General features: G+C 44.4%; 1 protein-coding gene across 3 annotated transcripts; it reads left to right on the top strand.

The window, feature by feature from the left end:
• Nucleotides 1-538: 538 nt before the first annotated feature.
• On the top strand, nt 539-23607 carry cracd (capping protein inhibiting regulator of actin dynamics). 3 transcript variants are annotated; one of them, XM_069150669.1, is made up of 10 exons: nt 545-928; nt 7983-8101; nt 14003-14171; nt 14605-14737; nt 14828-14983; nt 15453-15668; nt 15767-18095; nt 18952-19142; nt 19229-19391; nt 22030-23607. In XM_069150669.1, the coding sequence occupies exons 1-10, from the start codon at nt 684-686 to the stop codon at nt 22188-22190; spliced, it is 3882 nt and encodes a 1293-aa protein (XP_069006770.1). In that variant the 5' UTR covers nt 545-683; the 3' UTR covers nt 22191-23607. The 3 variants fall into 3 exon arrangements, with proteins under 3 accessions (XP_069006771.1, XP_069006770.1, XP_069006769.1); XM_069150668.1 differs by having other exon boundaries at nt 14000-14171; XM_069150670.1 differs by lacking the exon at nt 14828-14983 and having other exon boundaries at nt 539-928; nt 14000-14171.
• The last annotated feature ends 2 nt before the right edge of the window (nt 23608-23609 follow it).

Below are 23609 nucleotides of genomic sequence, written 5' to 3'. Positions count from 1 at the left end.
CATTGACTTTTCTGATTTATATTCTAGACCAGACACATTCAGGCTCATAGAATATCCCGCCTCACCTTTTGGGAGGGTATTTTGAATCAAGGGTACAACTAAACATTATTTTCATTATGGAATAATAGACAAGTATCTTTATGAATTATTTTTCTTATCTGATGTCAGACAGTGAAAACTGTCTTCAAGGGTGACGTCCAACTTTCCAAAACCCCCAAATATTATATTTAGTATCATGTAAGTGAAGCGTCAAACGGCCACATGTGATTGGCTGAAACCATCAAATGAATTTTGCTCAAAAATGTCTGAAACGATTATTTGCCGATTAATTTTCTGCCTCAATAAATCAACTAATCCTCTCTAAACTGAAGCAATAGAGCCACTGTGGACCACATACAAAACAGGAAGACCAAAAACGGTCAGTGATCAGTGATCCAGACAATACATCCCTGCAGGACTAACGCCTTCACCGTGTCTCTGTGTGATTGTGTGTGTGTGTGTGTGTGTGTGTGTGTGTGTGTGTGTGTGTGTGTGTGTGTGTGTGTGTGTATGTGTGTGTGTGTGTGTGTGTGTGTGTTTTTTTTTCCTCGGGGCGGTGACAGCGTTTCCATTCAGATCCTCTCGTTTCCGATCCGCACGAGCTTACGTTTCAGTAACGTGCTCGCATCGTGACAGGAGCTTGTATGTTGGCGCTGCGCTGTACTGCCCCGCCGCCGCTGCTCCAGCTCGCCTTTCTCTCGCAGCCACACCCTCGCCATCTCCATCTCCATCTCCATCTCGCACGCGTGCAGCTGTGCGGGACCGTCGGTCTGTGCGTGCGTCTCCCTGTCGGGCACCCGCAGCATCAGCAACACAAAAGGGTCGGCGCTGCCGGAGCCGGGTTTACCTCAGCCGCGGTCGGAGGCAGGGCTCGCGCTCTGAAACCAAGGTGGTGGCTTTTTCTTCTTTCTCTTCCATGTTGTTTGTATTTGTGGTTGATTGTTTCCCATTTTCACGACGTTGATGACCTTGTCATTGTAGCCCACCTCTCATTTCCCATTGACCTGCTCAGATCTTCAGCTCCATCCTTCGCAGATGTGTGTGTATGCGCGCGCGCGCGCGCGCGTGTGTGCGTGTGTGTGTGTACTGTAGATGGGCTGGGACTTGCAATTTGATCGTACTGGAAATGCGCAAACGCCGATGTCAACAGGCCACATTGGGATTAATCGTACACTTATTAGAAATCCACAATAATGCTGATCAATTTCGCGCCATTTGGGTGTCATGTGTGACAATTTGCGAGAAAAGCAGAGGCCACATTCTTTGTTCTCCGTGCGCCTTTTAGTCTGCAATTAATAGACTGTAATCCCTGTGCGGCAGCATCCGCTAATCTGCCTTTAACGGCTGCCTATTGATCGATGCCTTTAGGTCCATGTTGATGCAGCCGTGTCTTTCACGATCGCTGTCCTTTCCCTAAAACGATACTCAATACAGCCTTTTGAAATGTCAGGATTGTTTGAGTCAGCTCGAAAAGCGTGCGCAGGCCATATGGTGCGGGCCTGCAAACAAAAAACAAAAAAAAAAATGAAATTATGGATTTATCTGTCCAAGCGTCATTTTAAAGGCTTTTAAATCAATGCTGCATTGCTGTCTTTGTCGGTGGACTTTGGTGCTGAGACCCAGAGGCAGGAAGGATGGAGGCAGCATGCCAGAGATGAATTCACAGGCTGCTGGTGTTGAGTAAACTGGTGTGTTTTTTGGTTGGCTGGCTGGCGGGCAGATGGACACTGTAGTAGTTATCACCTTTAAGGCGAGTACAAGGACTGCTTTGCCATCCAGGTCTGTGCTTTGCAGAGGAAATTTCTTCGTAAAGACGTCACCATGTGATTAAAGATAACTGGAGACTTTTAATTATCCGCTTCCTGTCTGACCCGGATGGTTTGGAGTCTCAGATCCACAGTAAACAACAAACAGCTATTGTGTCATCACCACCATGACGGTGACTAACTGAGATTGTGAAGTGCCTTTGCAAAAACCAGACATGCATCCATTTCATTTTGAGTCATGTATGGCCCCGTGACCTCAGAGGAAACAGATTGTGAGGCCCGTCTGACTCTTTGTTTTCTGTGTGTTTTTAAAGATCACTTGATTTGCACTGATTTAGCTGCACGTTAGACAAACAGAACTGGAAACAGCCGGCTTTTAAAAATAAAAATGAACTTAGAGGGGTGTCAGCACATCACTGCAGGTTAAAAGAAACATAGCCCACTTGTACAAATATTTGTGCTCTTTATGTGATGAGTTGGACTGGTTAAAGCATGTGAAGTTGTAGTTTGCATCTCATGACAAGTTTTGCTCGTGAAACTGTATTCTGTGGTGAAACCAGCTACTACGGGCTGCCCGGCTCTGGTGGGGTCATAATGTAGTGTAATAATAGTCTGTATAACTATTATTAAACAATTAAAAAAAATGTCCTCGATGCTAAAGCCCGACTGATACTGCATTTTTGGGCCGATACTGATAACAATATTAGGAAGTAAAAAGAGCAACAACAAAAAAAAAATGCCGATATTAATATTTTGTCCAAAATGTGGTAATCAACAACAAAAGTATAGAATCGAAGCAGGATATTTTATACTTTACCAATAAATGTAATTGTCTAAAATGGCATAAGTGCACTGAAACAGTGAACTTCACTGGGAATGTAATGATTTTAACTAACTTAAGATCATTTTATTTTTAAAAAGCATCTTTATCTCTATTATGTTCTGCAAAGAAAAGTTTTAGTAACGGACAACATACAAAATACGCCAATAGCAATATTTATGAAAGGCTGATGTCGGCCAATCAGTAAATCAATCAAGCCCTGGATACTTTACTGTACCTCAATAAATAATTGATCATAATTATCTGGTCTGTGCTATGCAAAATCTACTATAAATAAAGCAAATTTGAAAGCCCATCAACAGTATGAACATTATTGTATCTACCTGATATTAAACAGATATTTAAATTAGGATCATCGCTGTCCTTATCTAAAGCAAAAGAATATTATAATTACACTCAACCACTCAATGTCTTATGAGGCCTGTCCTAATTAGTCACTCCTGTGTGATGCAAGTTCTCATCAACTCCTTAGAAATTTGCTCCCCGGATGAGGTTATTCATGTTTATGTAACACATCTTCGCCCCAAATAATTTACCACACAGCATGGTTTTGGTTTAAAATGTTGTTCATATTATTTTACTGACATGTTTGAGGAATTCAGGTCACCTCAGGAATTTCAGTGTACATTAAAATAACAAGGAAATGCAGCCGGCTGTGGATCAAACGGATGGTTTCGACACAAATGAACGTTTCATGTCGTTACACCACGAAATTAGTTCAAATTGTGACTCGTTAATGTACTCTTCTCCCTTAGTTGATCCGTATCATTCACTAGTCGGTGAAACATCAATACATTCATGAACACATTTTCGTCTTAACACGCAATTTACGTTTTTCTAGCATGAAAATTGTCCACACATTGAGACATTTGTTGTGGTTTCCATGAGAACTCTGAATGACTGCTTTACCACTTTCCCACATGTCAAGTGCAGTGGCTGCTACAGTATCACCCAGCATAGTGTTTGATCCCCGTCTCTTTTCACATAGAGTGGAGTCATTAAGGCTCTCTGCTCGCGCCGTGTGTGTGTGTGTGTGTGTGTGTGTGTGTGTGTGTGTGTGTGTGTGTGTGTGTGTGTGTGTGTGTGTGTGTGTGTGTGTGTGTGTGTGTGAATATCTGTGTGAGAGCATGCTTGTGCTGCTTTGCTGGGGGGTTTCTATTTCTGCACCCAGTCAGTCAGAGAACAGTCTGTCTTTGAAGTGCGATGCTGCTGTAATATAGGCAGCATCCAGGTTGGTAAAGCCCCATCATTACCATATCCCTGTGAGGCTGCAGTGTGATGCTGCCAAAACTGTGGAGTGGTGGGGGCGGGGGGGAAGCTGCCCTTATTACACAGTAATACTATGGTGATGGTCACAGCCATTCTGATTCCAGATCAGATTAATGCAGCCATAAAATAAGTCTCTTATTTAATCATGTGGTATCGAGGCTACCGGAGTGGAGCTGCTCTTTTTCCCCTTTAGAAATGATGTTTGCTGTCAACAACACTTAAATAGCTTCACTGGTCGACCTGTGTGTGTTGAATGCATCTGCGAGCTTCACAGACTACATTTTAACAGACCATAATGTTATTAGGCAGCTGTGGTGCGCCGCAGTACAAACCATTATAATCACACATGTGCGTACACGATTGCTGTCAAGCCACAATGAAAGTCTTTGTGTGCGTCAGCCAGTTGAAATGATGAATGCAACTCTGTTCTCCGGCACTGGATCTCTGGCGGGGAAACAGAGTGTCACTTTGTGCCTCCTCGGCACAGCATCCCTAACAGACACAGGAGAACGCCCATCTCTCTCCGCTCAGCCCTCACCCCCCTCCACCACCACCACCCCCTCCACACTGACACACCCCTTCCCAATCACACTGTACATGTACACCCCCCCCCCCCCCCCACACACACACACACACGTGCACCCATCAGCCCACGCTGGGTGTTTTTTTTTTTTTTTTTTCATTTCGTGACTGCGCCTTAGAGGGGCAATCAAATTTTCATCAATATGAGAATATCAAGGGATGTTTAGTGAGTCACTCTCCTGTACGCCCGCGCGCACACGCACACACACGCACACACGCGCACACACACATACACACACGCACACACACACACACACACACACAACCAAGTCGTTACTGCATCTGACACCTGACTCCAGGTAATGCCCTAGATCCTCAGTGACAGCAGGCAGGTGGAACAGCAACACACTCACAGGTACCCTCGCATGCAGAGAGCGGCTGCAGGACGGTAAGAAGGCATTCTTGTACACAAAGCTAGGTTTTAGCCTCGGACATAGTTCGTAGGTTGACTGTGACTGCAGTTTGCCTGAAGTGTTTTAGTGGAGATAACAGCTCTGTGTGTGCAAAACTACTATCAGCAGCTCATGTTCATGTGTGTTCTTGTGCAAGTCCATTAATATGACTGTACTCCTGAATCTGTGGTGTTTCTCATCTGAATACAACAAGTGTGAGTTTTTTTTTATGTGTGAGATGCTCAGGTAGGAGAAGGCCTTTGTGTTGTTGTTTGTTTGCACACTCGAGCATTGTCAGTTAACCGTTAGCTAATGTGGAAAATATAACCACGGACATGTGATACACGTAGCATGTGACTCTTAAATCCATTGTTACGCCACATGCACCCTTCAGATGTCTCGAGAGTGGACGACAACACCTCAGGTGGTGTTTACTTCAGGCCTCTTCCACCTGAATGTATTTTGTCTTGCTGCGAGTTCAGCTCTTCTCGATCCAGTTTTCAGCCACGCTTGGCCACATGGCTGCGGGGATGGTGTTGTTGTTCGGACAGTTGGTCCACCACTTTGGTCCAGATTGATATGCCTCAACAACGACTGTCATGGTCCCCAGAGGCTGAATGCTATTGAATTTTGTGATTCCCTCACTTATCATTCAGCATGCTGACAAATTAAAACTAAGCATGGTCGATGGTAAATATTATACCTGCTGTCAGTGTGAGAATTTTAATCAGGTTTCCACTGTAGGCGGCACGGTGTCGTTTCGGGTTTTCAGTCTGATCGAGTCAAACACTGTATAGAATAGTGGACTTAGCTTTTGGGTTGGGAAAGTGAGGCCGATGTGAAAGTGCCATGAAGTGCAATAACACCGAAGGCCTTTAGGGGTTGGCTCCAAAAAGACTCCGGCTTCATAGTCTCCCATTATACTTCTCTTATGAAATACAAAGGCAATCATTTTTGGTCCATAAGTCATTATGGTGTCATTCACTAAAGTCATTTCCTTCTTGTTAGTGTTCTGGTGGTCCATCTGAAAATAATATCATCATTAATCAGATACTGGGCCTCAAAAAGCGGTATGTTTGGGGGCGTGTCTGTTTGATTGACAGGCCTGCGGTGCAGTCAGGTTTCCACTAGAGGTGGGCGGGGCGTAGTGTCCTTTGGTCCCCAATCAGATCAGGTCAGATCCACCGCTTGCTCCCAAAGTGGCCTTTTGTCAGCTTTTATCTTCTTAAGACAGCATTACTCAGTTCTAACCGAAGCCATTGAAGGTTTGGGTGTGACACACCGAACTGAACATGTTCACCAACACACATGGAGCTCTGGTTTCATGGCAGAACGATCGTCAGTACAAACAGCGTCACCACAAGTTGGTGCGTTACCTGTTTGTTTGGCTTCCTTCTGCCCTCTTACAGTCTGCGTGGTGCGAATGTGGAGAGTTGCAAAAACACGCAGTTGAAAATGAAGATATGTTTGTATTTTAGTTGAAACGGGGTCTTTGAGGTGTTTATAGATTAGATGTCTGGACCAGGACTGCACTCAGCTGATAATGTCATGATTCCATCTGTAAGTGCAAGTTACAATGCACCACAGAAATGTGCAGCGAAAACTAAACAATGTTAAATAATGTGAATAGACACTTTAATTAGATGCTGTTTCCACTATACTATGTATTTAGGTTTTAATTAAAACAGTTTACTGCGACTTCAGCAAGAATCCCAGTAAAGCAGTCCAGAAGACATTTACTGTCACCCACAACACTCTCCAGAGTATGAAAGCCATGAACGTCTGATGCTTTCATATTGTGTCTGCGCACATCAAAGTGCTGGAAATTGGTTTTCTCTCAGTTTGAGAACCATCAGAAGTAGGACAAGACACATATGAACAAATCAAACAAATAAATGAAGTGAAATCTGGCACATATTTCTGTGTCATCTCTAAATGACAAGGATAAAGTAAAATAATCTTCTTTTTTTTTTTTCTCTTTTTGTCTTTAATGACTGAATGAATTGTCTTTTATTGTGACATGAATTCTTCATCCCACATTGAAACAAACCTTAACTCCAGTGAAGAGGTGTGCTGTTCAGCAGGGGGCATGTCGTATTTCTTTGTTTTGTGTTTATTTAGGCGTTTTAAATCTTCCATCGTAATAGTGCCATCCGGGGGTTTCACTGGACACAGACTGTTCACAGTGTAAAACATTCAGCGTTTATTTTTTTTTTAAACTGATGAGCATCATCAGGAGCACTGTTTCCTGTAGACGCTGTCTTCATGTTGTCGTCCATAGTCGGTGGATCAGCGGGAGTACGAGGCATCGAGGCCTTGTTTCCAGCTTGTCTGTTAAAAGTAGCATCGCATTTGTAATTGCAATGTGATGCAGCAGAAATGTTTTGATTAAAAGGATAAAAGAATACTTATAATTGCCACGTAAACAGGATGAGCATGAGGAATGGATGCTGCATGTCTTTATTTGCTGTACTGGCTGGTTTTGCAACAACAGTGTGCAGACTGAGCTGATATTTTATTCCGTATTTTGAACCCTTTTCGACTTCGGTTGTGTTAAATAAGTGCGCTTGGACACTCCCTCCTTGTCCTTGAGAACACGACCTGCCTCTTTGTGCAGCTGCAGTTTAAACCGCCACATCATCAGCGTTTGTACTCGTGCAGGTGTGTGCCAAGTAAACTATTTCAGTCTGTTTGTGGGGACATAGGATTTGTTGTGTGTGTGTGTGTGTGTTGCGTCTGTCTCCTCTGGCCCCCGGCTGCTGCAAGCACATTGCCATGGCAACCAAAGGCTGCTCAAACTTCAGAGGTCGGTGAAGAACGAGGCAGAGAGTTAAGGTGGACGAGACGTTGTCTAACTTTAGAAAACCCTTTTAATACATCGTAGATTTATCACGTTTTTTGCCACCTCATGCATCCTGATGCATCGTGCCGTTCTGTTTGGAAGTGCTTCCTCATCCACCGCCGCCCACGTCACCCTCCACGCCTCATCTTCCTCACTCTGAATGCACCTGATGCTAACAGACCTAACGAACCCCAACCTGCTGTTCTGTCTCTGTCCTGTACTTATTTCACCGTTTTCTCCCAAAACCACAGCGGAGGCAGCGCCGACGCTCGTCCGGGTAAAACAAGCTTTGTGCAAAGGGGCAGATCGATGTTCCCTAAGGTTTTACTGCAGTGGTGCGCAGCCATCTCGAGCTGTGCAGCTGAAATAGGTAAACTGTTCCACGGCTCCACCACGTTCGTCTGTCTGCTTTGTCAGCAAGCTACTTGTGCTGTATAGGTTATGGCACCTAGCTGCTACAACACTCAGCCACGCCACCAGGACTCTGGTCGCTGTCCGGCCCAAAAGGATGCTGAGCTGCTGGGTCGTTGGAAAAGCGCTGAGACGCAGCATCGTTCTATGCCGCCGCCGCCATACAGCTCTATCCTCGTCAAAGGGCATTTCCCTGCTTCTGTAGAGCACATGGCTGCTCCTCGTGCTTCTCTCATCCCATCTCTATCTGTCCTCTGCAGCAGTCGGACAACACGCACCCTTACACTGAGAAATCTTCTTCAGACACTCGCTCAACATGAGGACTGGCAGCCAAACAATAAAAAAAAACATCAGCAGACACAATCACAAACAGTCTCTCTCCTCATCACACACACACCCTCTGTCTGTGTTCACACACTCCTACTAGCAAACATGCTTGTTGGCTCCTTGTTTTGTGCTGGCCGGAGTCAGACAGGACAAAGAGCCTTTTTTTTTTTGGGGGGGGGGGGGGGGGGGGGGGGGGGTTGAGACATTTCTGAGAGAGTCTGTCCGGCTCAGGAAGGAAGCCCACGGCATGCTGATCCCACTGGAGACAGCGGGCTTCTCTCCGGCTCGCTCAGTACTGTCTTTCACACTCCCTGGTTGTACACTGCTGACCCCGGGTGCTTGTGGTTTTTCTCACACAACAACACATTTCCTCAGTGCATCAGAAAACCTCTGGCTCGGCCGCCGTGCTGCGGACGGGCACGCTGAGAGGTGTCCGGGTTCAGGAAGCCGTGTGGGGTTTGTTGGTTCCTGTGAGATGCGAATAAGAGGCGGTTCGTGCGGTTTGGGTGTTTACTCCTGCTGATTATGAGCTGGTCATCCTGCGGAGCATGCTCCATCTCCAACTCAGATGCAAAAAGAGGCTTGTTCTCACTTATAATTTCAGCACCAACTGCATCTTAGCTTGTCATTTCAGATGGACAGCTGACTTTGAAAAATCTCTATTTCTGGCCTCAGAGAGCTCCTCTTGCTTTTATAAAACAGCAGAGGCTTTATCGTGCCTCAGACAGCCCGATCACCGAGAGCCACTCTGCCAGAGCTGACAAAGCCGACCTTTTTGATGCTAATGCTGGAGGCGATGGAGAGTAAAATAAAAAGCAGGACATGTGGAAGTCAAACTGCAGCCCCTTTTCCCCGCTCTCTCACGTGCCTCTGCTCTTTTCTCCCCTCACCACTTGCTGCTTTTTACCCCCCCCCCCCCCCCCCCTGCAGTAAAGCAAATAACAGCATCCACATGTTCTCCTCCTTCTCCTCTCGCCACAGCCAAGGTGTGCCGTGACCATGGCAACGGACGCCACGGAAACTAAGCATGACACGCTTTTAGAGGTAACCGAATCCAAAGGCCCAGGTAAATAGGGAAAACACTAATGAGTGCTTTTAAGGACATCTTAAAGAGACAGTGTATTGAAACTAATTAAAAAGATCACATCACGAGGATGGAACGACCTTTCACTTTAACGGTCTGTTTTGTACTGTCTCTTTAAGAAGTGCATGGTGTGGTGATGGGCTGACAGAAGAGACTTACAGAAGTATTTTCCTGGTGGGTGTGCTGTGTGCACGTTTCTCACTTCTCTGATCACCTTTTTCTATCTTTTCATTGATATTTTTGAGCAGATTAATGAACTGATCAGGGGGCCGTTATGCAGATTAGATCAGCAGCGTAAAGCAAAGGACACACAAGATGTTAACATGTCTAGAAGCCTTGTTTGTGTCCAGGAATTGCAGTAGGCAGTATGCAGTAGATAAAAGCCTGAGAAACCCTGTTAGAGGAACAGTTTATTTTTAGTTTTATTGGAGGAGAAAATGAACACCTCTCTCATGACTGTTCAATTCAATTTTACAGCCAGCAGCTGATTAGTTTATCTCAAACAATGACTGGAAACAAGTGGGTGGGGCTAGCCAGGCTCAGTCTATCAGTAACAAATCTGACCACTTTAAAACTCACAGTGACATCATGTTTGTTTAAACAACTATAATGTTGTTCTCATTTTATATGCGTTTATGTGCTGGACTATTTCTTGGCCAAGACCAGTACAAGGAGTTGCAGCTGGTTGCCACATAACAAACACTTTATGCAGCTGTTTTCAGTCAAAACATTCTAAAAACGTACTGCTCAATACTTTCTCTGCATAAAACAGCGAACGGACACGTGTAGCAACTATCTGGTGAACCTGGTGGAGCATTGATTAACGCATTTTAGCATTATTTTCCTCAGGAGTTGTTAAAACAGAGTTAAAAGAGAAGAGATATTGGCCTTGTAATTATCAGGTGACCACAAAAATGACTCCAAATTAATGACAATTGGCTGTTGACCAAAAAAAAAAAAAAAAATCCATTAGCCTATTGCAAGTTTAAAACTTACTTGTCATAATAATAATCTCTAGTTACTAGTTTTCACCCCTCTTTTCAGTCAATAGGCTAAACTAAGCTAACAACTGCTGTGGATTAATGTTATAAACAGACATGAGAATGGTATTAATCTTCAAGAAGGAATACATGTATTTCCCAAAATGTCAGACTCTTCCTGTAATGACACAGAAACTCCCTCCATTCATTCTCCACCACCCTGAATGTTACTTTACTGCTGTGTTTTATCTCTGATTTGTGGATCAAGAGGAATTCAAAAGCAGTTTTTCTGAGCCGGCCTCCCACTGCTTTTTTCTGCCTCCAGCTAGTTCATCTGCTTTCACCACATGTAAAATAATCCCTGATCAATAAAAAAAAACAGCAAGGGTCCAAGTCCACAGGACCCGGGTCAAAACACTCTGCTCTACAAACACACAGGAAGCAAGAGTTAACCCTCGTGTCAGGTTGGGTTGCCGCTCTTGTGGAGTGCTGCCGCTGAGTCGTCTACTCTGCAGAAAAAAAGTGTCCTTTCTCGTTTCACGCATGAGCGTGTGAGCACGCCTACGGCGGTGCATTACGGGCTCTGTGGCACTGATGCTGGGAGAGCATGCTGCAGGGAAGCAGAACATCAGTGTCGCACCACAACATCGGCTGCATTTGGACTGGCAGTGGCAGCGTCCTGCAGTGTATCGAGCATGTCATCGCTTTTATCAAAATAGGACAAAAGAATAACAGAAAAAGAAAGAAAACATCAGTGACCTTTCATTATCACTGGTGTATATCCCAGGATGACTGAATATTGATGATGCACAAAACAAAATGTGTCTATTTATTTATCTATTTATTATTCTGTTATTCAGTTAATTGTTAAATCCATTTCCCAAGAAGGAAATGCCAAATATTCCCTGGTTTCAGACACTCAAATATAAGAATATACTGTAACTCACTGTCCCACATGATGCTGAGCTGAATGTCTTTGGATCATGGACTGTAGGATTGACAGAAAAGAAGGAACTTGCACTTGTCACTTACAAATATATTACAGAATATTAGTTTGACATTTTGATAAATTGACTTATTTGCTTTCTTGCCAGGGTGTAGGCGAGAAGATTGATACCACTTATGTCTGTACGTTAAAAATCTGAAGCTAAGAACAGAATACAGTTTGCTTGGTTCAACACAAAGACTGAAACCCTGTTGACACGTGCTGACATCAGAGGCTCTGCCGTAGCTCACACTGTCGCTGCTGTGGCAGCTGTAAAACAGTAGATACATTGTTTTGATTGTAAAGACTCGTTTCACCATCAAAACTTGATCCATTTGGTCTGATAACATTTGGAAAGTCTACAAAAGGCACGATTGATTTTTTTTTTTTTAATCCTCATTAGGGTGTAGAGCTAAACCAGAAGATAACCAGTCGCTGGCGTGAATGCTCTGTCCACAGAGCATGCTCAGTATGCATTCACCTGCCAGTTCGGGAATGTCTAACCAGACACCAGATTTCAAAACTCTGTATATCGTGAAATACAGAGAGATTCATCTGGCGGTGATGAACTTAAATGTAATAATAATAATAATAATAATAATAATAATAATAAACTTTATTTGTATAGAACCTTTCATACAAGAAAAGCAGCTCAAAGTGCTTTACAGCAAGAAAATGACATACAGTGTTTCACATAAATAATGTAAAAGATACCTTTATAAGTCCACACTCCAGGTTAAAGATGTTAGAGTCGTATCATTTGCCTCATCTAACGGTTGACGAGAGGGAAAAACATATTTCCAAAATGTGAACGAGTTCTTTAAAGTTTAAAGCGAGAGAATTGGGCTTCAGAAATTGATCAAATTTGTTGTCAGAGAAAAATAGTTTTCATAAAAACTTTCAGAGAAAATTTTATTTTCACGATTTCAGTGAAAAAAAAAATCTTCAATCCAATGAGACAAAGTGAATTGAATTTTGTAGAATGTCCATCTAATTATTCTAATAATAAGGTGAGGACAAGATGGAAACATATGGCTGCGGTTGGAAAATGGATTGTGGCATCTGACCCTTGACCTCGAGATTCAGAAAGATTGTGAGTGTAAACATGTCTTTAGTCTCCCACGACAAAATAAGGACACACGCTTCAGGGTCGAGGAGTTGAGGAAATTAGTTTACTGTATCATTTCCCATGATGCCTCTGGTTTAGTGAGCAGCATGCGAAGTGAAATCCCACACCAGTTGCTACTTATAGCTCTGAAAGGGATAGCCACTGAGCCCTGAGAACGCCTGTCTGCACAGTGGTGTAGAGTAGCTTTGTAGCTCTGTAACCTCACCCACTTGGTTCATCCAGTGGACCTCCGCAAGTACACACACACACACACACACACACACACACACACACACACACACACACACACACACACACACACACAGGCAGACGAAGCGGTTCTGGAGAAGCTCTGAGAAACACGCTGTGTTACTTGTTGAAATGAAGAGATCTGCTTACATTTTCAAATGTCAGAGTATAAAAATCTTATCTTTGGGATCCCGAGGAGAGACAGAGTGATGTTTTTGTCTTTACACATGGGAAAGTTTAGCTTATGTAATGGAGTTTATAACTTCACGGCATGAAGGATGACGAGGAAGTAAAGATATCAGCTGAAAGTTTAAAGTGAAAATCTTAACTTTGGACTCCATCATTAGCGCAGGCAAGATTTATTACAGCTGCTTTCTTTTAGTTAGTTAGTTAGACAGACAGACAGACAGACAGACAGATTTTTTTGATCCCACAAGGGGACATTTTTCGACTACAGTAGCATGTAAAGATACACGGTAAGCAATCAAAATGACAGAATACAAATCTAGTTAAAAATATAAAATGTAAACATGAACACTATATACAAATAAAATAGAATAAAATTAAACAACAACAGTGCAATTTATTACATACAGCAGGTCAGCTGTTGACACATACTTAGTTTTGGCAGCAGATTTCTCAGCATATTTGACACAGTTGAAGGGATTACCTCCTTATTAATAGATTACTGACGAGCTGCAGAGATTGACTTTAACTCTTGGTGCTGTTTGGATAGCCTGGGTGTCTTTGTGGGTTCCCACTGTTGGAGCAGTCATGGACTTGCCTGTTTTCAGTCAGTAAATCAGAGATTCGATCATCATTTATTTAAAGCTGTTTATGGCTGTTGGTGCTCGGTTTTCATGCGTGGTGTTTATCTTTCCCACTTCCTCTAAATACGAGTAAGTATGAACCAAAGAGCCAAGGTTTTCTTCTCATTCCATCTGCTGTTTCCTTTTCTTTTACCTCTGTCAATTGCATTTCATTATCTACACACACTCACACATAAAGTAAAAAAAACACGCTTACAAGCGCCATCATGCTCGTTATCTCGCCTGAGGGTGAGGTATAAAGATTGATGATCTGAATGCACAAAGCTGTGGTTCTTATCTATTTTATTTTGCCAGCAGAGAGAAGGCGACAGGGCAAATTCCAGCCCTTTCGACGGCTGTTTGGGAAGAAGAAGAAAAGAGAGGCTAAAGGGAGCTCTGATGGAGCAAAGCTAAAGGCGTGTTTTTCTACTGGGGAAGTGTGCAACGGAGTCGTGTCTGATGAAGAGGAGTCCAATCAAAATCTGAGGTCAGTACATACAGCAGGTATAGATTTGTTGTCTGTGTTATGCGTGAGGAAGTTGAGCTTTCTTCTGCTCATTTTATTGTTCAAGAGAGTTGCAGCAACAGGCCGGACTTTCTCTTACAACCTTTTTGCAGACATTGAAGGTACACTGATTTTTTTTTTTTATTGGAAGACACTTTCACTTCGATCAAAATGAAAGTCATAAAACCTGTAGTTGCACAATCTGTAATGAAAAGGGCCAGGCTCTGCTCAGGAGCCGCTTCAACAGTTAACCTTTACCTGGTGTAATGATAAAAAACCACTGGTGTGTAAAGAGATTATTCATTCCATCGTATACAATTATTTTGTGGAGTGACGCTGCAGCCCGCTCATGATAAATGAATGAATGACAGAAATGACACGCTGCAACACTAAAGACGCCTCCGTTCTTCTGCAGGGAGTTTAATCCCATCGGATCTCGAGCTCTCTCACACGACAGTATCTTCATCCCAGAGGAGTCTGTGACGGACCCCGACCTAGACCACAGCATGTCCCAGGAAAACGTATCGGATAAAGTGAGGAATCTGCAGGTGGGGCGCACAGAGATGTACCCTCAGCTGCTGAACAGTTGTCTTTGCTCTGTGTTCATATATTGTAACCTGGTTTTGTTGATCACACAGAGGCAGATAGCACAAGGTATAAAGTTTGGCCAAAGGCCTCCTTCTCTGAGGAGGAGTGAGGGAGATGAGGGCAGCTCAGATGAGGAAGAGGTCCCCCGGAGCCCTATGAAGGTTTTGGCTCAGGTTGAAGCCGAGCCACCAAAACCAGAGCCAAAGGTAACAACTTCTTTTAATGATTGACAGGTTTCATTTTTTAACTCCACCATTTGACAGGTCTTTGGGGGAACTGCTATATATATGAATAAGGTGTATCAAGCCTTTAGTATCTTTAGGGGGAGTTTAGTGAAGTCTGATAAATTACCTGAAGTGATGTCACTTAAGTCAGCGTCAGTTGAGTCTGAAGACCAAGTTTGATAATGAAAGACTTTGGAGTTCATAAGAAGTGAGTTTACGAGATCTCTGTAGTCCTAATCTCTGCCCGAGGCTACATAAGCTGCTACTGGTGTAACACAACCAAATATCCAATAAAACTATTGACTGTATAGTTGCATTATGGGTAATGTATTGAAAGGGTTTTTAACTGTGCGTTGTGAGTCCAACATCGATAAACGCTAAATCGCTGGAGTACAAATTGAGATCAGTTGTTTATTAGGTTTAAATAAATACTCTGTTGTTGTGGTAACAGCAGGTCCAGGAAGCTCAACCATCCGGATCACACAGCACGCCAGTGAAGTCCCCGAGGTCCAAACGAGTTCTTACACCAACCGGTACGATCGAGTCCATCAACCTGGATGCCGTCCCACAGTCTGTTCCTCGCCTGGACAACACCGCCGCTAAGCATAAACTCTCTGTCAAACCGAAAAACCAGAGGATTTCCCGCAAGACCCGACGGTTCACGCAGGTGACCCATAGCCACGGGTGTCCTGTTAGCATGTTGTTGATTTATATTGTGGCTAAGAAAATGTAAGCTAATTATACTTCTTCCCTACTTCTTTCCAGGACCTCCAGGAGGTTTCTACTCCTGGTGCGGTGCAAGAGGATCTGGAGGCAGCCGGCATATCCACGGACAACCAGCGCAGGGCATCCGTTGAAGAGTCTCTCGAAAGGTTCAAGAAACAGAGACTCCATGAGGAGGAAAAACAGGAGTCGAGGAGGAAGAGAGAGCTGGAGGAGCAGAGGCTCCGACAGGAGGAAGAGGAGAGGACGAAGAGAGCAGAAGCGTTGAGGCTGCGGGAACTGGAGGAGGAGCGATGTCGTAAGCAACAGCAGGAGGAAGACAGGAGACTGCGAGAGGAGGCGGAGAGACGGAGGAGGGAGGAGGAGGAGAGGAAGATCAGAGAAGAGGAAGAAAGGAGGCAGCGAGAGGAGGAAGAGTGGATGAGGAGGGTGGAAGAGGAAAGGAAGATGCAAGAGGAGGAGGAGCGTCGACGGCGAGAGGAGGAGGAAGAGCGTAGACGACTGGAGGAGCAAAAAAGGAAAGATGAAGAGGAAAGGAAGAGGTGGGTGGAGGAGGAAAGGAGGAAGCGAGAGGAAGAGGGGAGGAGGCAGCAGGAGCTTGAGGCTGAGAGGAAGAGGAAGCTCAAAGAGGAAGAAGAGGAAAGAAAGAAAAAGGAAGAAGCAGAGAAATTGAGGTTGCAGGAGATGGAGGAAAAGGAAAAACTGGCAGCAGAGGAAAGGATGCGAAAAGAGGAGGAGGCACAAAGGAGGATGTCTTCAGAGGATGATGATGGGAGCTCTGACCCACAAGAGAGGAAGAGGAGAGCTGAGGAACTGCGCTGGAAGGAGATGGAGGAAAGACAGAGGCCTTTCTCTTTCAAAGTTTCCTCTGGCGAGAAGCAGATTCTCTTCCAGAAAGTCAACCTGACGCCTGTTACGCCGGCCTGCAGCCACCAGAGCGCTGCTGTGGCTGATCAAAGCGAGGGAACGAAGGCTTCCTCCTCTGAAGGACCAGACCTGCCAACGTCTCCGTATGTCCCTCACACAGCCATCTTAGTAACAGGCGCCCAGCTCTGTGGGACAGCTGTCAATTTAGACCATATCAAAGACACCGCTTGCAAGTCCCTGCTGGGTTTAGGAGAGGATAGAAAGGCCCAGGGAACACCGTCGACAAAGAGCAAGACTTCTCCGGATCGCAAGTCTGGTAAAACCAAATCGCTCAACGAGTCGGCGCTCTCCACTGACCAGTCCAGCGCAGCCGTCCTGGCAGAATGGGCGAGTATCAGATCAAAGATATTCAAGGGGGTCGAGGACGGGAAGTATGATGAGTACCCAGAACTGAGCAGGAACCCACCTCAGCCCAGCAGTGAGGAACAGCCTACGTTTGGTCACACGAACCTCAGGAAGACCATGTCCGCAAGCGCCAAGTTTTCCATCACTCCCGCAAAGAAGAAGTTTGGAGATTCAAATAGGAACTCTGAGGTGTATAGTCCAGATGATAAGGAAGCAGGAGAAGAAGCGACTCCATCTGAAAGCCCCACCGCAGCCTCCCCAGGTCCAACCGGTAAACCACAGAGCAGGAAAAGTAAAACCGTCCGCATCGTAGAAAGAGCGCCAGACGAGTGCATGTTTGCCAAAGACCTCCCCTCTTTCCTGGTTCCCAGTCCAGGAGACAAACCTGAGGGGTCAGAGTTGAAGAGTGAGACAGAGGAAAGCAGAGAGGGGGGAGAGGAGCGGGGCCAGGACAGCGAGGATAAGCCCTCTCCCTTTGGCATAAAGCTGAGGAGGACCAACTACTCGCTGCGTTTTCACAGCGAGCAGTCCACAGAGAAAAGGAAGAAACGCTACAGCGCTGGGGACAGCTTTGACGGCGTCCCTTCACCTCTCACCCCCATTGAGCCAGACTCTGACGCTTCCTCTGTCTTTTCTGACAAATCAACCCCCACGTCGCCTCAGAAAGAAGGCGTGGTCGGCATGTACTTACACGCATCTGCCTCCCCCGCCGTCCCCCGGGGTAAACTGGGTAAGTCTACCAGCCCGACTGCACACAGCGAAGACGAGAAAGTGCTCTCCAAACCACCGGTTTACCGCAGACCAACGACATCACCCAAACCTGCTGGTGCAGTCCCAACACCTCCTCCATCGCCACTACCTAAGGTGGCCCACGGGCCTCCCAGTGATGGTATGATCCCGAGGACAGAAGGCGCAGATTCATGCAGCCAGGAGCAGTTGAGCAGGAGCGAGGGACAGTCAGCGGTTGCCCAGCTGCACAGGAGCAGCCAAAGCCAGGTCCAAGGGGAAGAGGAGCCGAAGGAGAAGAGATCGTTCTTCCCCTCCATCAACATCCCCTGGAGAGAGAAGGCCGACAGAAAGACCGAGCTCATGAGGAGAGGTCAGTGCACTTTGACCAGGGACTCTGCTGTTAGTTAGATGAAATTGAAGTGATGTTTTTATTTGGGAAATGTGCATATTCACTGTGTTGCTGATTGTTACATGAGGCAAGTGATACCCCGCTTATGTCTGCACAATAAATAAAAACAAAAGTAGAAATGAGAAGGCAGCAACCAGTTAGCTTAACCTGGCAAAAGAAGATGAAGGGTAAAAATAACCCTTCATTGCATTGAAGAAATACTTTTCATTTTGTTTTTTCAGCAGATGTATCAAACAGTATACAAGTTACTTCGTGAACTTTAGCTGGCTGATTTCGTGACCAACCGTGACGTCACTTGTTTTGTGAACTTCGTCACCGAAGTCTCGAGTTAATGATTATTTTCGCATTTACGGTCAGAAAAATAATAAGAACGTGTGACTGTAGCGAATGACACAATTATTAATTGTGGAAAGAAATTATTGACTTTGTATTTCATGAAAGAAGTTGAATGGGAGTCGATGGAGCCGGAGCCCTTTCGGAGCCAAGCCCTAGCGGCCCTCAGTGGCATTGCAGTTTAAGGCTCTTCCACATTAGCCTCACTTTTATATAAAGTCTGTGGTTGTGCTACCAGTTTTGCTCCCGTTTCCGGTCTTCATGCTAAGCTAAGCTAAACATGTCCTGACTGTAGCTGTACATTGAAGTGACCTGACATATGAGTGGTATCAATCTTCTCCTCTAACTCTTGGCAAGAAAGCAAACAAGTTTTAAACCATGTTTCTCAGTACTGAAACGTAGGTATTGTACGAACAGCGGTATCAAAGGTTTCAAACAATCCATAGCCATTGTAATATCCCATTGTGCATGTGCTCCCCTGCAGAAAAACCCTCCTTACAGAGCAGGCACTCACTGGACAGCGCGAGGGTCCAGGAGAAGGAGAGTGGGCCCTTATGGATCACACTGGCTCTGCAGAAGCAGAAGGGCTTCAGGGACCAGCAGCAGAACCGAGATGAGCGCCGCAGCCATAGAGAAGCCAAACTGGCGGAGAAACAAGCCCGAGAGCGAGACAGTGTATGCGCACCAGATTTAACCTACTTTCTCATAATCTCCGTAAAGTGGTTTCCCTCCTCTAAAACAATCACTCGTTTCTTTTGCAGGTTACGCTGGTGAGCCCCACGGAGAGCAAAGGAAGTGGGAGCACCAGTCCTTCCTCTAAACCTCAGACTCCAGAGGAGCCCAAGAGACCCGATAGCCTCCTGGGAAAGTTTGACCGCCGAGAACACCTGAAAAAGGCCAACACTTTACCGAGCTCTGTCACTGGTAAGAGCCTGCATGTGCAACAGTAAAGCCAATATTTTGCTGTCGAATAGTCTTAGGTTTTGTTCAGACTGCAAATCCGATTCGTTTCTCAAATGAGTTTTAGGACAGACTGTCCGCACTGTTACTTGCAAGTGAGCGGATCTGATTTAGTGTGCTGACAAGCTCTCAATATATTTTGGCTTCTGTCTGTGGACTGTTGTTGTTGTCGTTGTCTTCCGTAGCGCCAAAATTTGCACTTTCTGATAGCACTGTGCTCATGACACTAGATGAGACGTATCTGTAGAAATCCAAATGGGATCACATTTGAAACCACCTCCAAATGGGGTCTGCATCTAGTTTGCAAAAATCTTATTTCATGTGTTATTTTTGCAGTCTAGACTTTCAAAAATCAATCTGGATATGACAAAAAACGTATTTGGGCTGGCTGTCTGAACAAGGCTTTAAATAAGTGATTAATAATTTCACCCGTTTGTCAAGCAAAGATCCCAAGTACATGTGTGGGGATGATTGTGTTATGAAAATAGTTTAATTTGATGACATCACATTGGGCTCTCAGAAACTGTGATGGATGTTTTCTACACTGAATAAATAGAAAATATAATTAGAAGATGGATTGGAAATAAAAGCTCTGATTCTAAGTTCATTTTTCTGAAAGTGAACCTCAACAGCCAGGGGCGTCATTTATAAAACATTGCGTGGATTCATACTAAAAGTGTAAGTGTGCAGAAAAGCAAAAAAAAAATCGGCACGCAGGCACACTTGCATGTAATATTCCTTTTATAAATCACAATCCACAATCCAGCTTCATATCTTGCCTCCTTCACGCATTCAACCATAAATGGTCAATGGAAAGGACATTACGAAGGTTGACGCACATATAAAATTAGCCATGTGACTCAGTGGTTCCTTTGTGAATTGTGTCAACAACAGAGAGGAAAACAAGGAAATAAAAGTTTTCCGACACATAAATCGAGGTGTTCGTGGACGAGGAGGAGGACATGAAGCCGATATTGTTCGGTGGCCACAGCAGTGGAGTCGCAGACAAAAGAAATTGCAGAGAGTGGCAACGTGTTGCTGCTGCTGCAGTAATAGAAGTTCCACCGCCGTGTCCGACTGACAGCGGTCGGGTTCAGGTCTGGACTGCAGGCAGGCCAGTTTAGCACCCGGATTCTTGTACTATGGAGCCATGCTGTTATACAGTAATACATGCAGAATAAAGTTTGACATTGTTTTGCTGAAAGAAGCAAAACCTTCCCTGAAAGAGACATTGTCTGAATGGCAGCAAATGTTGCTCCAAAACCTGAATATATCATTCAGCATTAATGGTTCCTTCCAGATGTACAAGCTACCCATGCCGTGTGCACTAATGCATCTCCATACCATCATGGTTGCTGCTTGTGAACTGTGCGCTGATAACAAGCTGGATGGTCCCTCACTTCTTTAGCCTGGAGGATGCAGCGTCCATGATTTCCAAAAATAATCTTAGATTTTGATTTATATGACCACAGGACAGTTTTCCATTTCACCTCAGTTCTTCTTCAATGAGCTCGGGCTCTGAGAAGGCGGTGGGGTTTCTGAATCCTGTTTGTATAGGCTGTGGTTTCTGCTTTGCCTGGTAATTAAAAAATTTCCCCTCGGGGATTAATAAAGTATATACCTACCTACCTACCTAAAGTTTTAACCAGTATTTGTGGATGCAACGGCAAACTCTATTCACAGGCAATGTTTTTCAGAGGTGTTTCTGAGCCCAGACTCTGATTGCCACCACAGAAATGTGTCTGTTTCTACTGCAGTGCTGCCTGAGGGCCCGAAGATCACGGCCATTCAATATTGGTTTTCGGCTTTGTCCTTTGCGTAGAGATTTCTCCAGATTCTCTAAACCTTTTTATTATACTATGTACCATAGATGATGAAGTCCCCAAATTCTTTGCCATTTTGGTTTGATATGTTGTCTTTGGTCTATTTTCAATAATTACGGGTTTACATGATGAGCAAATCATAGCATTCTGTATTTAATTACATTTTACAAAGCGTATCGAGTTTTTCAGAAACAGGATTGTAAATGGACAGTATGAGAAAATATTTAAAAAAAATCAGACACTTTGTTCAGCAGTTCTTTAGCCAAACGCTATTTGATGTTATCTTGGATTTTTACAAAGGATGATGATCAGTTTGCCATGTTAGCGGTGTGAAAAGGACTCGGTATATTCAGGCTTAGTATCGGGTATAATTTCCTGAATCTGCTACGTCCCAGCATCATCTTGCATTTCATCAGCTGTAGTCAGTCCAGCCCTCTGCTCTGCGCTCCGGGGAAACGTGATGGTGAGACAGCACACATGAAATATTGAGCAGAAGTAGATTTGAGATGTAGATTTATTTCAATAAAAAAAAAAAAAAAAAAAAAAAAAAAAATTGCTTATAGAATAGTTATAGCTCAGTAGCACAAATAAACACTGCTGATTTGAGTGTAAATGATACAGTGGACATAACATATTATATAAGGGGAAATTAAATGTGAGAGGGATCATTATACGTATAATGATGTGTCTCACGTTTGATCTCTACAATCTTGTTTCAATTTATCACCTCACAGGCCCCAGATGTGCAACTCATTTGTATCCTTCATTTCTTGTTTCAGTTGAGATTGCAGACTCCACACCGTCGCCACCTGCTGTCAAGGAGGTGTCAAAGCGCTTCCCCTCCACTGACTCTCCACAGGTGTCCACGGAGCCGGCCTGGCTGGCCCTGGCCAAACGAAAGGCCAAAGCCTGGAGTGACTGTCCGCAGATCATCAAATAACACCCCACCTCGGCTTCACAAGGGGCTTCGGCCTGCGTTGCGACTGCACACTGCCCACGGACTCTGAAGCACCTGGAGAGTCCCCATCATCTGACCCCGCCCTGACAAAACTCCACATCTCATCTCGAGAACTTGTCCCGACTGTGAAACAAGTAAAGCCCTCTGTCACTTCGTAACCCTCCACAAACTGGCTGCTACTATTATCCTGTTAAAGTGCGCTTCACATTCAAATATTCCAAAAACAATCGCACATATATGTAAACAACTGATGCGAGCATGCACATACTGTACTCGAAGTATATGTCCCCTAAAAAGGCCGAGTCCTCAGCAGCCAATCACAACCATAGCTGGCCACTGCAAGAGCCAACCCTCCTTTTTTTGTTATTTTATAGCCAACTGTGTCACCATGGTTGTAAATAAATCATTTCTGTATTATAGAGGTGAAGCTTTGACGTGTGACAGTGTTTAATCATCAGAGGGTAACTGTCTGAATCGTGTTTTAAGGGCTACCAGTAAAAATAATAACTCAGCATGACCCTGCTGAATCTGCTTCTGGACAGCTGATGGAAACATTACAGGCATCTTCTCTGCCCTCCATCGTATTATTCATGTGAAGCAGCAGATTTACCTACACTGAAACAATACTGTATCTTTTCTCTGAGCCTTGTTTGTCATGTACAAAACACGCCTTTTTCTTTTTCTTTTTGTTCTTTCTTTTTTTTTAAACTCATACTGGAAACCTTAGCGTAACAACTCTCACTGTGTCCGTGCTGACTGTGATAGCTGTCCAAGAAGCTATTGTACAATTTTGCCATTATAAAGTAACAGAATCCGTCATCGTCACACACGGTGGGTGCACCTAAACACAGCACTGAAGACCACAAGTGTTACCGGGCATTTACAGTGAGCTGCACGTCCTCCTTACAGCTGTGTGATGACGTCGTTTGGATTTTTTTCTCGCTTTGCTTACGGAGACAGACACAACACCTGTTCGCTGTAACCTACGACTCTTGTAGCTGTCCTCTTGTAACACACCTGTTTGTAGGCTTATGCCATCACTTCCTCTTAAATGTGATACAATCTTACATAATGTAAGCATTTCCTCTATGAAAAAAAAAAAGAAAAAAGAAATTCTTATTTCCTGCCACTCACTTAATGATCTGTATGTATGGAAGTATGTACTGTATGGACGTCGAAGGCAGAGCTTCGGTCGGAAAGAGGCCCCCTGCGGCTGAGTCACTTTGTCATCTCGTTTCTAACTTTGGTCGTGCACAATAGTGTAGTGTACGCAGTGTTATATGTAACAAAAAAATGTTTGGTATTATTTGCACTTTTTTGTCCCACTTAGAGATATTCATGAGAAAATTCTTAAAGAGAAAATGTTATGAATAATGTAAATTAAATACTGATGTCTGAACC

This window comes from Embiotoca jacksoni, unplaced genomic scaffold (assembly GCF_022577435.1).
Source record: "Embiotoca jacksoni isolate LCO1_2020_lvr unplaced genomic scaffold, fEmbJac1.0.p SCAF_16, whole genome shotgun sequence".
Classification (NCBI taxonomy): Eukaryota; Metazoa; Chordata; class Actinopteri; family Embiotocidae; genus Embiotoca; species Embiotoca jacksoni.
Note: the sequence above shows the minus strand (reverse complement) of the source record. Positions and strands in the feature narration are given on the sequence as shown.